Raw genomic sequence first — 14,433 nt, 5'->3', positions numbered from 1 at the left:
TTATTTGTTTTTCGGCACCAGGCAAAGACCTTTTTATTTAAGCGTCATTTTAATTGTTAACAGTATTTGCTTATTTATCTGGCCAGGGCGACTTCTTTTATATTATTATTTACTTTATATTGTTAGTTTATATTTTATATTATTATTGTAATTTTTATTATGTTGTAAGCCGCCCCGAGGCTTCGGCGAATGGGGCAGCATATAAATGTTTTAATAAATAAAAATAAATAAAATAAATAAATAAATTCCACAGCACTGTTTATTAAACAGAGATTTGCCTTGAGGGCCACCCCATCTTTTTGTACAAAGATCGCCGGGGTGATTTACTTCACAAATATAAAAGCATAAAAGCACCCCCCCATCAGATGGCAAATAAACCAGCAGAATAAAAGCAGTAATAAAAAGAATATTCAGATAAGGAAAGCCCAAGAAAAGCAAAAGTCTTTGACTAGCACCTTAGAAAAGCAGGTGACCAAAGAGTGACAAGAGCTGAATTTGTGGCATGTCCCAGATCGGAAGGCCTTTTTAATCGCAAGGATCAGAGAAGGGCCTTTGACGACTATGGCAGTGCAGGGGGGAATTAATGTAGAAGGGGGGGTCCCATGGGGTTGGGAAAGTGTGCTGGTTGACGGCTCAGACAGTGGCTGCCAGTGAGTGTTGACAGTGCTGACCAATGGTCACAGTCCAGGTATCTTCCTATGGAAGGAGGTATTTCTGGAAGCACCGGGATTCCAAGTCAGGTAAGGCTTCAAAGGTGGATCCCAGAGCGCCGGCCATTGGAAGTCCTTGCACTTCGGTGAGGTACAGTCCCTGTGCCTGAGAGCACCTGCATTTGAATATGTACTGACTTGCAGTTCCCAGTCCACCTTTGTGGGTGGTACCACATGCATTGCAGACATCCAGCCTGTGCTTTCATTCAGTTATCTACTATTATTATTACATTTATTTCCTGCCTTTTCCCCTCTTTCAGGAAGGTCCCCTTCTTCTCTGTCTCATCCTCACCGCAACCCTGTGATGTAGCTTAGGATCCGAGTTTGGGATTGGCCCAAAGGCACACAATGGGCTTCATACTCAAGTGGGCTGATCGCTTGAGTCCCAGCACTCTAACCACTACACCACACTACCTCTCCAGAATCACGGGATCCATTGCCTTCCTCAATGCTGCTGCGCTGCTTCCCAAAATGGACACAAAATGCTGAGCCTGGGGAGAACAAGGCAAATGACTCAGGTGCAAGGGATCCTCATGCACGTGACACGTCATCCCCACAGCAAAGCTTTCCGTCACTCACGGAGATCCGCCTCGGGGCCCCTCGATGTTCTGCCCATCTTTTAACCCCCACAAGGCAGACGCTCCCCAGACAGCTGCAGAGTGCCAGCAAGAGGCCAGGAAACAGGCGCTGCTCCCTTCTTGGCCTCCGCTGGCGCATTTGTGTTTTCTGCAATGGCAGATACTGTATTCTGGTTTGCTATTCCCATGGCAGTTGCGGGTGGGGAAGCCACGGGTTCTCTTGCTCTCTAGCATCAGGCCAGGAGGAGCCAGTGTGTGAATGTCTTTTTATAGGAAGGGCGTTTTGTGCTGCCAGAGCTTGGCTGAATGCGAGGCATGCTTGCAGCGTGTGCGCATTTTGGAGACAGAGTTAACCCTTTGCCTTTCAGGAACTTGAGAGACGCGTCGCTCCGTGCCTGGACAAATGTCTAACAAGGCCCCAGAACCAGAGGTCTGTGCATCGGTACTTCTCGCAGGCTGCACACTCCCAAAGTCCCGTGTGGACCCCATGGCACAACCGCGCAACATAAATACCTGCAGCCGCTCTGGCAGGAACGGGACAGGACGGGGCGGCAATGAAGGCCTCCTAGCCGCCATTTGGCTGAGACCACAGACTGGAATAGCAGCTCTGGGGTTAGGGGACAGTGGCTCTGCCTGCAGTCGGCTCTGCCGCTTCGGTGCCACTTTGCTGGGGAATATGGGGAGGGACAGGTAAGCTTTCCTTTAGGACAGACACACATCGGGGCAGAAAAGCCCTGTGAGGATGGCAGTCCCCACTCGGCGTGAAGCTCCTGGGCAGCCTTGGCCAGCTCCTGACTCTCAGCCTCAGCCACCTCACAGGGCTGCTGTGAGGATCAAACAGAGAAGAGGCCGACCAGACAAGCCCCCGGCTTCCTTGCAAAGGGATGGAAGGGGAGGGTGAAAGCAAAAATACATTAATAAAGAGAGCAAGAAAAGCCCTGCTGGATCAGACCCAAGGTCCAGCCCTCCATGCACACGGTCCGAACCAGCTGCCCACAGGATCCCTCCAGCAGGATGGGAGCTGGTTTTTCTTCGACTTAACGGCAGTGAGCCTTCCCAGACCTGGTGCCTTCCAGAACTGTTGGCTGGGCTGAAGTGTTGCATTACCAGTGAAGGAAATTAGGAGGGTGGCTACTCGGAGGAGGGCTTTCTCAGCGGTGGCGCCTAAGTTATGGAATGCGCTCCCCAGAGAGGTCTGCCTGGCGCCGTCGTTATTTGTTTTTCGGCGCCAGGCGAAGACCTTTTTATTCAAGCAGCATTTTAGATGTTAATACTATTGAATTTTATTTGGCCAGGGCGGCTTATTTTATTCTAATGTATATATTTTAATTGTTATTGTCTTAATTTATTGTGTATTTTATTCTATGCTGTGAGCCGCCCCGAGGCTTCGGCAAGGGGTGGCATAGAAATGTTTTAATAAATAAATAAAATATATAAAAAAGTATATCTGGAGGGCACCCAGCCAGAGACCAATGCATCTGGAGGGCACCATGTTGGGTTAGACTGACAGACTAAATACATTTAGGGCATCGTGCCATGCAGTCTTAGACATAAAAATGTCATAGTACTCCGAACGTAGATTCCGGGGGCTGCAGAACGTTTTTTCCGTCTGAACATGTGTCGGATCATGGCCCTAAACTGGAATCAGGGAGGGATCCTTGTTCAAACACCCATGGAGAGATTCTCCAGGATACAGGCAGAACTCAATCGGTCTGACAGTCTTCCTGGGAATCCTTACGCATTCCCGGCACACACGTTAAAAGCCTCAATCTGCAAAGTTCTTTTTTGGCCACCAGCTTCCACCATCACAGGTAAATTAATACTATTTTGGTTATGCTCTTTTCCGGAGCTCTGCTGCTTGCATGCGAAGCATCTGCTCGCGGGCTATTCGCACGTCTCGGAAAGATGCAAACCGCCCTGCCCGCACCTTCCTCCGCTCCGGCGAAATCTTTCGGTTTCCTTTCCTCGGCGCGCGGCTCCCGCGGCCCTTCCAAAGAACTACCACTCCCGCCATGCACCTCGCCGCAGCGCTTCCGGGGGTTTGTAGTCCTCCCGCGGGCCGCCGCGCCGGGCTCGGGCGGCTCCGGCCCGCGGGCGAACTACGGCTCCCGTGAAGCCGCGCGCGCGGCGGCGGCGGCGCAACGAGGGCTCCCGCCGCCCGCCTTCTCGCCGGCGCTGCCCGTCTCGGCAGCTGATCGCGAGGCGCAATGGCTGCGGCGAGCGCGGCGGATGCGGGGCGCGGGGCGGCCGACGCGGCGGCGAGGGGCGACCTGGGCGAGGACAGGTGAGCGCCGCCCCGCCCCGCCGCGCAGGTGCGGCGGGGGGCCGAGGATGCGCCGGGCGGGCGCGGGTGCTTCTGGCGGGGAAGGGAGAGATTCACGGGCAGGGCAGGGCAGGGCGCTCGGACATCCCGTAAACCCTGTGGAGGAAGCGTGGGTGAGGGATTCATCGGGATCCGGCAGGGCTCATAAGCCACGGCTTGTGGGCTGCCATCGACCCGGGAAGCCGGACCGGGGTGGTGGTTGACTTGTGAATGATGGGTTGTTTGCCACTACGGGCTGTCTTGCCAAGATAACCCACCCTTTAGCAACAGTCTGTGTTTCAGCAACAACCCATGCGCAGCCCATGCTCACCCTTTGAAGGTGGGTGATCATATTGTCTGGACCCTGCCATGAGAGCTGGTGCGGTGCGGTGGTGATAGTGTTGGACTGGGAGATTTGGGTTCTAGTCCCTACTCAGCCGTGGAGCAACTTTGGGTCAGTCACAGACTCTCAGCCTAGCCTACCTCACAAGGTTGTTGTTAGGATGGAATGAAGAGGAGGAGAACCATGTAAGCCACCTTGAGTTCCTGACAAGAGGAAGAATGGTGTGGTACGACTGCAGTGCAATGATGTTAATTCTAACAAGCCGTGATTTGTTAGCCATAAACAACCCATGAAGGAAGCCCGGGGTTTGTTACTGGGTTGTGAACTGTCGGCTGTTCATCATGGTTGCATATCTTACCCAGGTTCAATGACAGCATGTAGTTCAGCAAGAGCCTACCCTCAATGCATACCCAACCCTTGATTGTGGGTTATTGTATTATCTGATGTCAGCTGCACTTACAAACCAGGGTTTGGGAACTGTGAGCAAGCCTTGCAGCGAACCCATGGTTTGTTGTTGGGTTGTAAACTGTGTTGATTAACAAATCGTTCATGCTACTGGTTTTGGAAATAGTGATAACCCACATTTCAACAACAGCTCATGGCTCTGTGACAATCCACACTCAACCCTTGATGCAGGTTATTGTGTTGTCTGAACCCAGTCAGTACTTTCTCCATGTGCATCAGAGAAGTTTCTGTGGGAGGTCAGACCAGAGTAGCTGCATCTCCTCACAATCCATCTCCTGGAGCCACCAGCAGCATTCTTGAGATGATCCTGAGCAGATCCCAAAACGGGCATGCCTTCTCCCTTGCTTGCTCCACTGCAGCAACTACTATGCAGGGGTAGACTGCTCCTGATTGTGGAGGTTCTATGGACTCCTCAGGGCTATTGATCAGAGAAATTTTCTCTGATGTTCCAAGTGCAGAACCTCTTAGCCAGAGCATTTTGGGGGCAGCTGCCCATGGAACACCTGCCCTCCCACCCATGTTCCTCAGCATCTGGGACCCCAAGGTATGCTCCCTCTGATCTTAGAGGTAGCACAAGGCCATCCAGACTAGTAGCCTTAGGTACAGAAATACGTGGCAGCATATTTCAGCATCAAGTTACTAGGACTCTGGAGAGGCATTTTGACTTTATAGGATGGGAAGAGGCTGTGCAGAAGACAGGAGACCATCAAAGAGCTGGTGGTTGGGTTCCTTCCCCGCTCTGATCCACCACAGCGCTTTCCATAACAGCCTATCAGCTGCTTAAGCACATTGTTGTCACTGTGTCTTGTGGCCACAACTTTTATGGTTTGTTTGCCAACTGATGGGAGAAGAACCAACCTGGCCAGCTCTTGCTGCTTCATGAGCAGGTTGATCAAGTGCCGTTGGCAATGAGCGAGGCTTTTCTCCGGTGGGAGATAAGCGGGATCTACGAATGCATGGAACAGCACAGAAGCTGAAGCTAGCCTGAAAGTTGGCGCTTCTATGGGAATTCCTGGAGTGAAGTATCACTCCCTTTTATCTGCCTGCCCTAGAAGGGGTGCCCCCAAATTCTGGTAGCATGAGAGGGAAGGAGAAAGTAAGGGTGCCTCAAATCCACCCTGCCTGGTTGCTTTAGGGAAGGCAGATGAACATTTCTGGGAAGTCAAAAATCCCAGGGACTCTTTGTCGGGACTGAGTGGATTTCTGCTTCAGCAGGTGCGCACTGCTTGGCTGGGTGGCTCTCCTTTGTTTTTAGCTACTAGCAGTTGCTGTTTGGCTGCTTGGAGAATCCCCGATGATTTAAGTTAGAAATTGTGGCACAATGCTGTCTCTGTTAACAGGACAAATATTTCCCCTTTCCAAGAAGTACAGAGTGTCTTCTCTGTGCCTTCCCAGTATTGCGATCATACTGCTTCTCTTCAACTCCTGGGCTTCCTTCCTCTTATGTGCTGCTTCTGTATCAAAATTCTAGCCTTCACTGATTCTTCTGATGGCATCACTTTGCCCAGCTCCCTTTCGTTGCTATTATTGTTCCCCACACCCCACTAAAGGCCTGTCCAGGCAACCTCTTTGTTGTCCTGGCCAATCAGTAATTATGGAGAAGAAGATCTAAAACCTTGCATGGTAACGTTGGTAGTGCAGATGGACAGATAATTATCTTTGCGCATGTGTGTGACTGCATGCTATTGCTTTTGGCTGGATGGAGTCTGGGTCCGTGAGATTCTGCAACAGCCCACCGTATTGCTGCAAAGGTTTTCTTATAGCTTGCATGTCTCAGGGACAGATTCTGCCTTCTTTGCACAGATGGTACCAACGATAGGATAGGTGCAGTGTCCCTGGATGTCCCCTTATCCATAATATTCTCTTAGTTATGCTCTTGAACCATCCAGGAATTCAGGCAGGGAGGCAGGCCTGAATCTTGCTCATGTTCCGATATACCAAGGCACTTCTGTGTTCAAATGTCTTAGGCCAGTGGTGGCGAACCTACGGCACAGGTGCCACAGCAGGCACGCAGAGCCCTCTCTGCCGGCACACGAGCCAAGTCGACCCAGCTTCGCCCCAGCAGCCGAGCATCGGATAACAGCGCACAGAGGGGCCATGCGCATGCTCGGCAAGGAGTATTGGTCACCAGGCGATGACTCATTAGCCACAACTCGTCCAAGCTTTCACATGGCCATTCAGGAAGAAACTCCAGCTAAGGCGTTGTTTAGCCAGTTTGGTGTTCTCCATTGTTGTGTTGTTGTAGGCCAGGAATTTAACCGGCTGTGGGGGGCAGACTTCTTGGAAGCCAGGTAGTGAACCTGCTGCTGACCTGCAAGTCTGGATTGTTATTTTTTCACCAAAACACCTATGAAAACCTTCTGAACAGAGCACGAAATGACATTCTGGTGGATGTGAAAATAGCAACCCTTTGAGGGGAAGTGCAGGGGACTAAAACATGGATATCTTGAGTCTCAGTCTAGTTCTCTAACTGGTACCCCTTACTCCCTCAGTTCTCCCCCACTGCTGAAACTAAACCTAAATAGATGCACCTGAATTGATCCTAGCCTTCTCTCCATCTACCCTAGTTTTCATGCTCCTTGACAGGTGTTTTAGCTTCTCAGCGGGCTTGTAAACCTGGAAAAATGTTGTCACTTCCCAACAGCCCTTTACGTAGGCAGGGTGTTCACTGCATTAGTACAGAAGAGCAGTGATAATTGTAGCATACGCCAGTAATTACACTTTGAGCAACAGTGCAGATCCCAGAGGCCCTACCAGCTGGGGAAAAACTGACATTTTCCTCCAGCAGCAACACTTGGCAGTTTGAATGATGGGGGAAAGGTTAACAGGGTCCTTGAAAGAGGAGCATTTCCTCAGGGATCATTTTTGGACTCCGTGCAAATGAGTGAACAATAGCACATTGTTTGAGGGGAGTGTCCTTTGGCCTCCTGGGTCCCAGTCCATGGAATGATCTCTGGTGCAGCTCTGAGGAGCGAAGAGCATCTCTGTCTTCCTGCTTCAGTGGGGCTTGTTCAGGAGACCTCCTGGAGGAAGAGTTGCCCAAACACTTTCTGGCTCGCTCCTGTGCAAGTTTGGGGAGAAAAATGGAAGTCTTACAGCTCTCAATATGCCCAAGCAGCATGGAAGAAAAGCTAAAGGATGCTAGCACCTGTATAAGGCACCATCCTAGGCATGTTTAAGCAGGTAAAATTCCTACAACTGCCAACGTGCCCCAGCCACGTGTAGGGTCTTTGTTCTGTCCACAATGCATAGGATTGTAGCCTTAGAATATTTCTTGTTGCTACAGCTTCGCTCCTTGTCATTCCCCACCCACCTGCCATCCCTTCCCTTTTGGAAATTTAAATTTCCATCTCTTTAGAGCAGGGACTTATCTCAATTAGTCTGGTGGAATGAATGAATGAATGACTTTATTTTGGTTATAGACCAGTAAAATCCAACACAAGAATAATAAAACAAGTTGGTACAAAAATCCATTAAAGCACAACGCCAGCAAAGGGAAGTCACTAAAATACCTAAGCACTTAAAATACAATAAAACAGTACATACAGTAAAATTTAAAATTTACATTAAATTATTACAATTCCCTGATAACTTATTCTCGATTTCTTTGGGTCTGTGGCAGCTGCCCAAAAGCTTGCCAGTGCACTGATGCTTACTTTGTTCCAGTGACTGCCTCACACAAAGAAGAGTGATATAAAATACAATAAGACAATATATTGTTTTATACAAGTGTTAAAAATTAAAATGCTAAAAATACTATTGCACAAAATCCAGCCGTTCTTGCTAGGACCTTGGGGGCACCAATCCTATAAAAGATGCGATATGTGAAATAAGGCAGGTATTTTCTGTAATAGTGGAGTGATAAACGCAAATCAAAGATCACGATAAAAGGAGCACTGGAATAAGACATGTCTTTACTCCTCCCACTTCATAGGGACATAAAGGTTCATGGTAGGGACCTCCTTGAATCTTTCTTCCAGGAGTGCAGATGGTAGAGCATTAAATCTGGCCAGTGTAAATTCCGTCCTAATTTTAGGAGCAGACAGATTCACCAAATAATTTGCAGGCAGAAGTGCTTTCCCATTGTCTCTGAAATCAGGATATGCTTGAGCCGGGGCCCAGTATCCTATATTCACTACTGGATCCTAACTTTGGCTTTCGAATAACCAAGAGCCAAGAGAACATCCGATGAGAATCCTAGATTGTGCAGTTTCTTATTCAGTCTTTCCCATTTGGACTGGAAAATTAGCGTTAATGGGGCCAGTCCTGCAGGAAAAAACACATCTTCAGCCAGAAAGTTATCTTGTGCACCCATGCCCGTGTTGTTTTGAAACCTGCCCGCTTCTGGCTGGCAAATTGCAAACTGCAGCTTTGGATTCCAAATATGGCTTTCAAAAATTTAGTTTGTATAACTTCAAATCGGCCACAGTTGTCATAAGCACATGTCTGTGAGCCATATAGCACCAGAGCTATAACCTTAGATGTAAATACCTGCAAAGCTGTGGGAATACACTCCGATTTTTTTTTTTTTAAACAAAACAAGGAGAGCCTTTAAATGCCTTGGAGCATTTTCAGTGATTAGTCTGGCAGAGTGCCACCCACGTTCTTGGCTGTTGGGTGGTATAAAAATGACGCAAATAAAATAAAATAAATGATGGATGGTTATAATGGCAAAGTTGTGTATTCTATCTATGAGAGTAAATCTCAGTGGAGCTTGCTTCTAAGTAAGCAGGCTTTTCATGGTGTTATTTTGGAAGCCTAATTCCTGAACATTGTTCATATTAAATTTAAACCAGGCAATTGCAATTTGCTGGCGGTCCAAATTCTGCACTCTGATCAATGTAACTTGGACTTTCAGTGACCCTGCAAAAGTTCCATCATAATGTGGTTAAATGATTTTCTCGCCAGTTGATTTGAAAGGAGGAGAATGCATTTCCAAAACTTGTGAATTTAGGAGGTGATTCCATGCTTCTCATGTCAGATTCCTCTCTTGGATGGTATGTGCCATGCCTTGACTGTGCACTGGAGGGAAAACTCCCAGCTCCATGCATGGACTGATGGGATGCTGAACTAGTAGTGACTGATCCACTGACTGTTGTGGTGGACAGAACAATGAAAATGTCGAGCTAGAAAGCAGCCACTGTGGAAAAGGCAAACTAAGATCATGCTGCCTTATACAAATCTTTGGTACAACCACACTTAGAAAATTGTGTTCGAGTATAGTTCCTAAATAAGGATATTGTAGAGTTGGAAAATGTGCAGAAAAGGGCAGCTGAAATTATGAAATGGATGGAGAAACTTCCTGGGGAGGAAAGATTACAACACCTGATGCAGTTTATCTTAGAAAAAAGGCAATTACAGAGAGTCCAAGTTATGCGTCGTGCGGAAAAAGCCAAGAAGGAGTTATATTTCTCCTTCTCCCACTATACTATAAACCAGCAGAATCATCCCAAGAAGCTGCTTGGTGGGAGATTGAGCAGAAAGCAAGGGAAGGCCACCTGCGTTGAGCACGTGGTGGGACTGTGGAATTCACTGCCCAGGAAAGTGGTGACGGCAACCCATTTGGATGGCTTTAAATGGCAGGGGAAGGTCATCAGCAGCTACTAGCCTTGATAGCCATTTGCTATATTTCGTACCAGAGGCAGAATCCAGATGTACTCCAGTTGCTGCCAAATACGGGCGGGAGGGGACAGGAGATTCCCGTTCCGGCCCACACCGCTCCGAAAGCGAGGCTGCCTCAGAGCAAGGCGTTCCAGCTTGCTCTCTACATCCAGTCTGGTGTCCTGTGCTCAGGGGAAGTTGCTTTGTAAGAAAGCGCATCCTGGCCCCTGAGCCCCCGAATGTATTCCGAGTGGCACAGCCCTGAGATTTATTGGCCCTGCCCAGCAGGAACAAGGCCAGGGCGAACACCAAAGCAACTTGGCGTCTTGGCAGCAGTGCCGGGGGCTTTGCTCTGAGTAGAAACCATTCATCTGCAGGGAGCGCGTTGCTTATCTCTCGCGGTTGGCACACCCTTCGTGGCTCTGCATTCTTTGGCACACGCAGGGCCTGCCGGATTGTGGCCTTTTGCCACGAGGGGGAGGTATTGCTCTTGGCGGAGGGAAGCGAGGGCAACTCAGCCCAGTCCCTCCGAGAAAATACTGAGCCTGGAGCTCTGGGCTTTGGTGTGGAGCCCACCCCCTAGGCACCCCCGCTGTCTTCCTGTGCAACACTCTAGCGAAAGCTGCTTTCCACTTGTGTGATCTGTCCAGCGGAGGGACAGGCTGCTATAGCAGCTTGTTTCCATTTCTGAAGCTTTTCAGCTTTTTGAGGTGCAGCTTGTCCTGGCCCATGTCCATATCTGGTACGACTTTTACAATAAATTTAGTACATTAAGCCTTGTAGGCAGGGACCTGTGTTCTCTGCCCCATCTATTCTAGAATGTGCCAGAGGCATTGGGTGCTATGCAATAATATTATTAATAATAATCACAATATATAATTATTGTTTACTGACATGCACATTTACTTTTTTAATTAGATAAATTAGACTGCAATTCTATATATCTTGAGATGGTACACCCTTAAAAGTGGGCTAGAATTAACTTTAGATTGATATATTTGGAGAGCCAGTGGGGAGTCATGGTTAAGAGCACATGGCTGGGATTCAGGCAATCTGGATTCTGGTCCCCGCTCAGCCATGGAGCCAACTGGGTGACTCTGGGCCAGTCACAGACTCAGCACAACCTACCTTGCAGGGATGTTGTTGGGAGAAGATTTCTGAGCAGGAGGAAGAGAATGATGGAAGCTGCCTTGAGTGCGTTGTAAGAAAAAAGGCAGGATATAAATGTAATAATTATATACTTCTCTAGAAGTAAACATCAGTGAACTCAGTGAAAGTAAACATGCACACTGTGGATTGTTTTTTAACCATAGTTTACTGCTTTGACATGGAACTCCATCAAATGTGCTCTGAACATTTGGAAAGCTAATTTTTTTTTTTCCTGCAAAAACGGGAGGGGGGTTGCCTAGGATGTACCTTGCAGCTGCAGGTGGTGATTCAGTTGCAGAGGCTTCCTGGCTTTGTGAACTTGGAACTGGTAGTCACAGAAAGACAATCAACGAGCTGGCCAGAATGTATCGTATAGCTGAGTATTTTAAGCATCAGTTGATTGGAACAATAACCAGGAAGAGAGAAAAACCGTGTGCATTGTGGGGGTGACGCTGTGCTTATTGCTCCCTTCAGAGTAAGAAGTACAGAACTATATTGTGGTGACGGCTGAATTGCCACCCACGGCCCCTTGGCTCTTTATCCCCCCACCGGCTTTTCTCTGTGTTGGGAGGGGCATGGAAACACGCATGCAACAAGTTTTTGGAGGTGGAGCAGCCAAACCCCTGGTTTAACACAGCAAGCGTCATCCCTTTATGGGTGGCAGAAGCCATGCGAAGTCACACTGCCAGTGCCTGGCAATTATCCCATTGCCCACCTGTATCACTCACCTGAGTGAGGAGGAAACAAATTCCTCTGAGAGGGGCAGGTGGGGGAGCTGACGGTGGGTCCCTCGGCCAGGAGGATGAGAGCTCAGTTGTAAGCTGCACCTGTACTGCCCGTGGAAGGTCTTGGCCTCAGTTCCACGATCTCCATCTCAGGCAGGTAAGAGCCCTGTCTGAGGTGACAGTGAAGAGGTACCTGTGGGCTCAGTGGATTGAAGGGCTGTCCCGTTAAAAACAGCTTCCTAGAATCCTTGGCCGTGGGCCAGCTCGTGAGTTGACTTAATACATCAGTAAAATCAATGCGTCTCGCTCACACACCCCGTGCTGCTTTCTCAGGTATCCCCTCACAATGGAGAGCCCACGTGGTGCCGTGTTCTGCTTTACAGAGGCGCTTGCAGTGAAGGGCGTGTCCCCAGTGGATGTGGCGGGGCGTCCCTCGTGCATTTTGGCTAGCCAGTGCAAAGCAGGGTTTTGAAGAGGCCTCTCTCAAGTTTGGAGCCAATGACAAAGGCCGGGGAGATCAGGAAAGGAGATGGACGTGGACATCCCTTTGCCGGTTGGGAACAGCTCTGTGTCATCTCCATTTAGGTCCTCTGATGCTCCGAGCCGGTGAGAGCCATGGGGCCGAAGCAGCAAGCCATGGGCAGCTCCTTTTGCTGATTCTTGGATCGGCTCTGCCTGAGGCCTTCTCCCAGCGGTTCAGGAGCGTCAGCTGAGCGGCTGGCTGAGGTGCCCCAAACCGGCTTCTGCAACTCAGAGTTCAGTTGACAATATCTGGTCCTAACTGGGGCTTCCCACATGTGTCCAGACAGCAAAATAATGGTGTATATATGCAAACGGGACAACACCTGTTCCAGTTAGGGGGTTTTCCTGCATCATTAGGGTTCCCTCTGTAGGAAAACAGCTAAGCAGACATCCGTCAAAGCTACCAGTGGCAAACCTGTCTCTAGACCTTGCAGGTTCAGAGAGCTTCACACGCACTGCACTCCGGCAGGGATAAGTTCTGCTCTGCTTGCAAGTCTGCAGCTCCTAGAAAGGGGCAGAGGCACCTTTCTGCAGTGACTGCGGACTTTCCAGGTGCTCAGAAGCTCAGCACAACCAGATGAACTCTGATTCGTTTTGCACAGCTTGGGCTTTTCTCTCTCCTGATGCAAGCTAGTGGCATCCAGAAATCCTGCCTTGCTAATCTGACCAGCTTGAAATAGGTTAACCCCCACAGTGAATTAAAAATGGAAGAAAGTAAATGCATGCATTTGTCTGCCCTTCGAGTTTATCCCCCAGTCAACTCTACAATATATGAATATGTAGGCACAGAAAAGTTACTTCTTTTTCTTTTTCTAGAAATGTGGTTCCAATGCAAGCAAATGACAGAAATACTCACTTTTGTATTATTGGCATTTTGGGCAAAGAGGCAGAGTGTCCTCCTTGCAGGTCTCACCCAAGCTTCAGAGGCTCTTGGAGCACACCAAGCTGGGGACGACCGTTCTAGCAAATACTGCAGCGATTAGGGCGATCTTACCAAGCATTGACTTTCCTAGATCAAAACCACTTTCTGCACGAGTTTCTGCTTGCAGGACCTGAGTTGTTGGCTACAAAGTGTGGACGTTCATTATTTCTGAGTTTTTCTTTGCTGTGCCTGATGCCACTTGAAACTCGACCAAGCTTCACACTTAGCTTGACAGACAGGAGTAAGGTGCCTTGGATTGGTGGAATTCTCTACCTTGCACAGACATTTTGCCTAGAAATGTGGCATATAATTAAACTACGGAATTCCCTGCCACAGGAAATGGTGATGGCCACCAGTTTGGAAGACTTTCAAAAGGGGACTGGACAGATTCGTGAGGGAGGAGGTGGTCTGTGGCTACTAGCCTGGCTGGCCATGGGCTTCCTCCTTCACTGGAGGTGCCCTGCCTGCACACACCGGTTGCTGAGGGGCTTGGGCAGGAGGAAGTCTTGCCCCCATCCTGCTGGAGGGATCCTGTGGGCAGCTGGTTTGCTTCTGTGTGAATAGAATGCTGGACCAGGTGGACTTTGGGTCTGATCCAGTGGGACTTTCCTGATATTTTTATGTTCATTTAAAACGTAATAAGAGACAAAGTTTATCTCTCAGGGTTTTGGAAAGCTGCAAACAAGTCCTTTGCTTGTAATAGTTCTATAAGCTGTGACATTCCCCCCCCCCCACACCGCCCGGAAAACATCTATCCCAGAAAGAATCTCATGTGCCCACCTGCATCTTTACAACCTGTGCGCCCACCTGCCGCCCTCAGGGGGTCAACAGGCGATGCAGGTGTTGTGTCTAATGGCAGGCAGATCTGAGTCATAAAAAGGTGTGATGTATCCCAGAGGGAGAGCAGGCCGCAACTTGCTGTGAATATGGATTTTCTCGGGGGTTCGCGTGGGGACAACACAGAGCATGGCTGTGGAGCCGGAGTTGCCGAGTCAGAGTCGGAAGCAATTCTCAAGTTACTGGAGTCGGAGTTGGTAAAAACGTGCCACTCTGACTCCTGTGATATTTAAATTGCAATATAGATAATGAGTTAAAATTTCCTGTTTCACAGATGGT

The 14,433-nt window shown here is 49.0% G+C and overlaps 1 protein-coding gene across 1 annotated transcript in view; it reads left to right on the top strand.

The window, feature by feature from the left end:
• The first annotated feature begins 3,457 nt into the window (after nt 1–3,457).
• The window catches only part of UCKL1 (uridine-cytidine kinase 1 like 1), a 58,006-nt gene continuing 47,030 nt past the window's right edge, over nt 3,458–14,433 (top strand). Inside the window, exon 1 of the mRNA XM_044454825.1 lies at nt 3,458–3,572. Within this exon, the coding sequence (XP_044310760.1) occupies nt 3,496–3,572 (77 nt within the window). The 5' untranslated portion in view covers nt 3,458–3,495. The remainder of the gene's footprint in view (nt 3,573–14,433) is intronic.

This window comes from Varanus komodoensis, unplaced genomic scaffold (assembly GCF_004798865.1).
Source record: "Varanus komodoensis strain SLA01 unplaced genomic scaffold, ASM479886v1 scaffold8, whole genome shotgun sequence".
Taxonomy (NCBI): domain Eukaryota; kingdom Metazoa; phylum Chordata; class Lepidosauria; order Squamata; family Varanidae; genus Varanus; species Varanus komodoensis.
The sequence above is the reverse complement of the archived record's forward strand: the minus strand, read 5'-3'. Positions and strand labels throughout refer to the sequence as shown.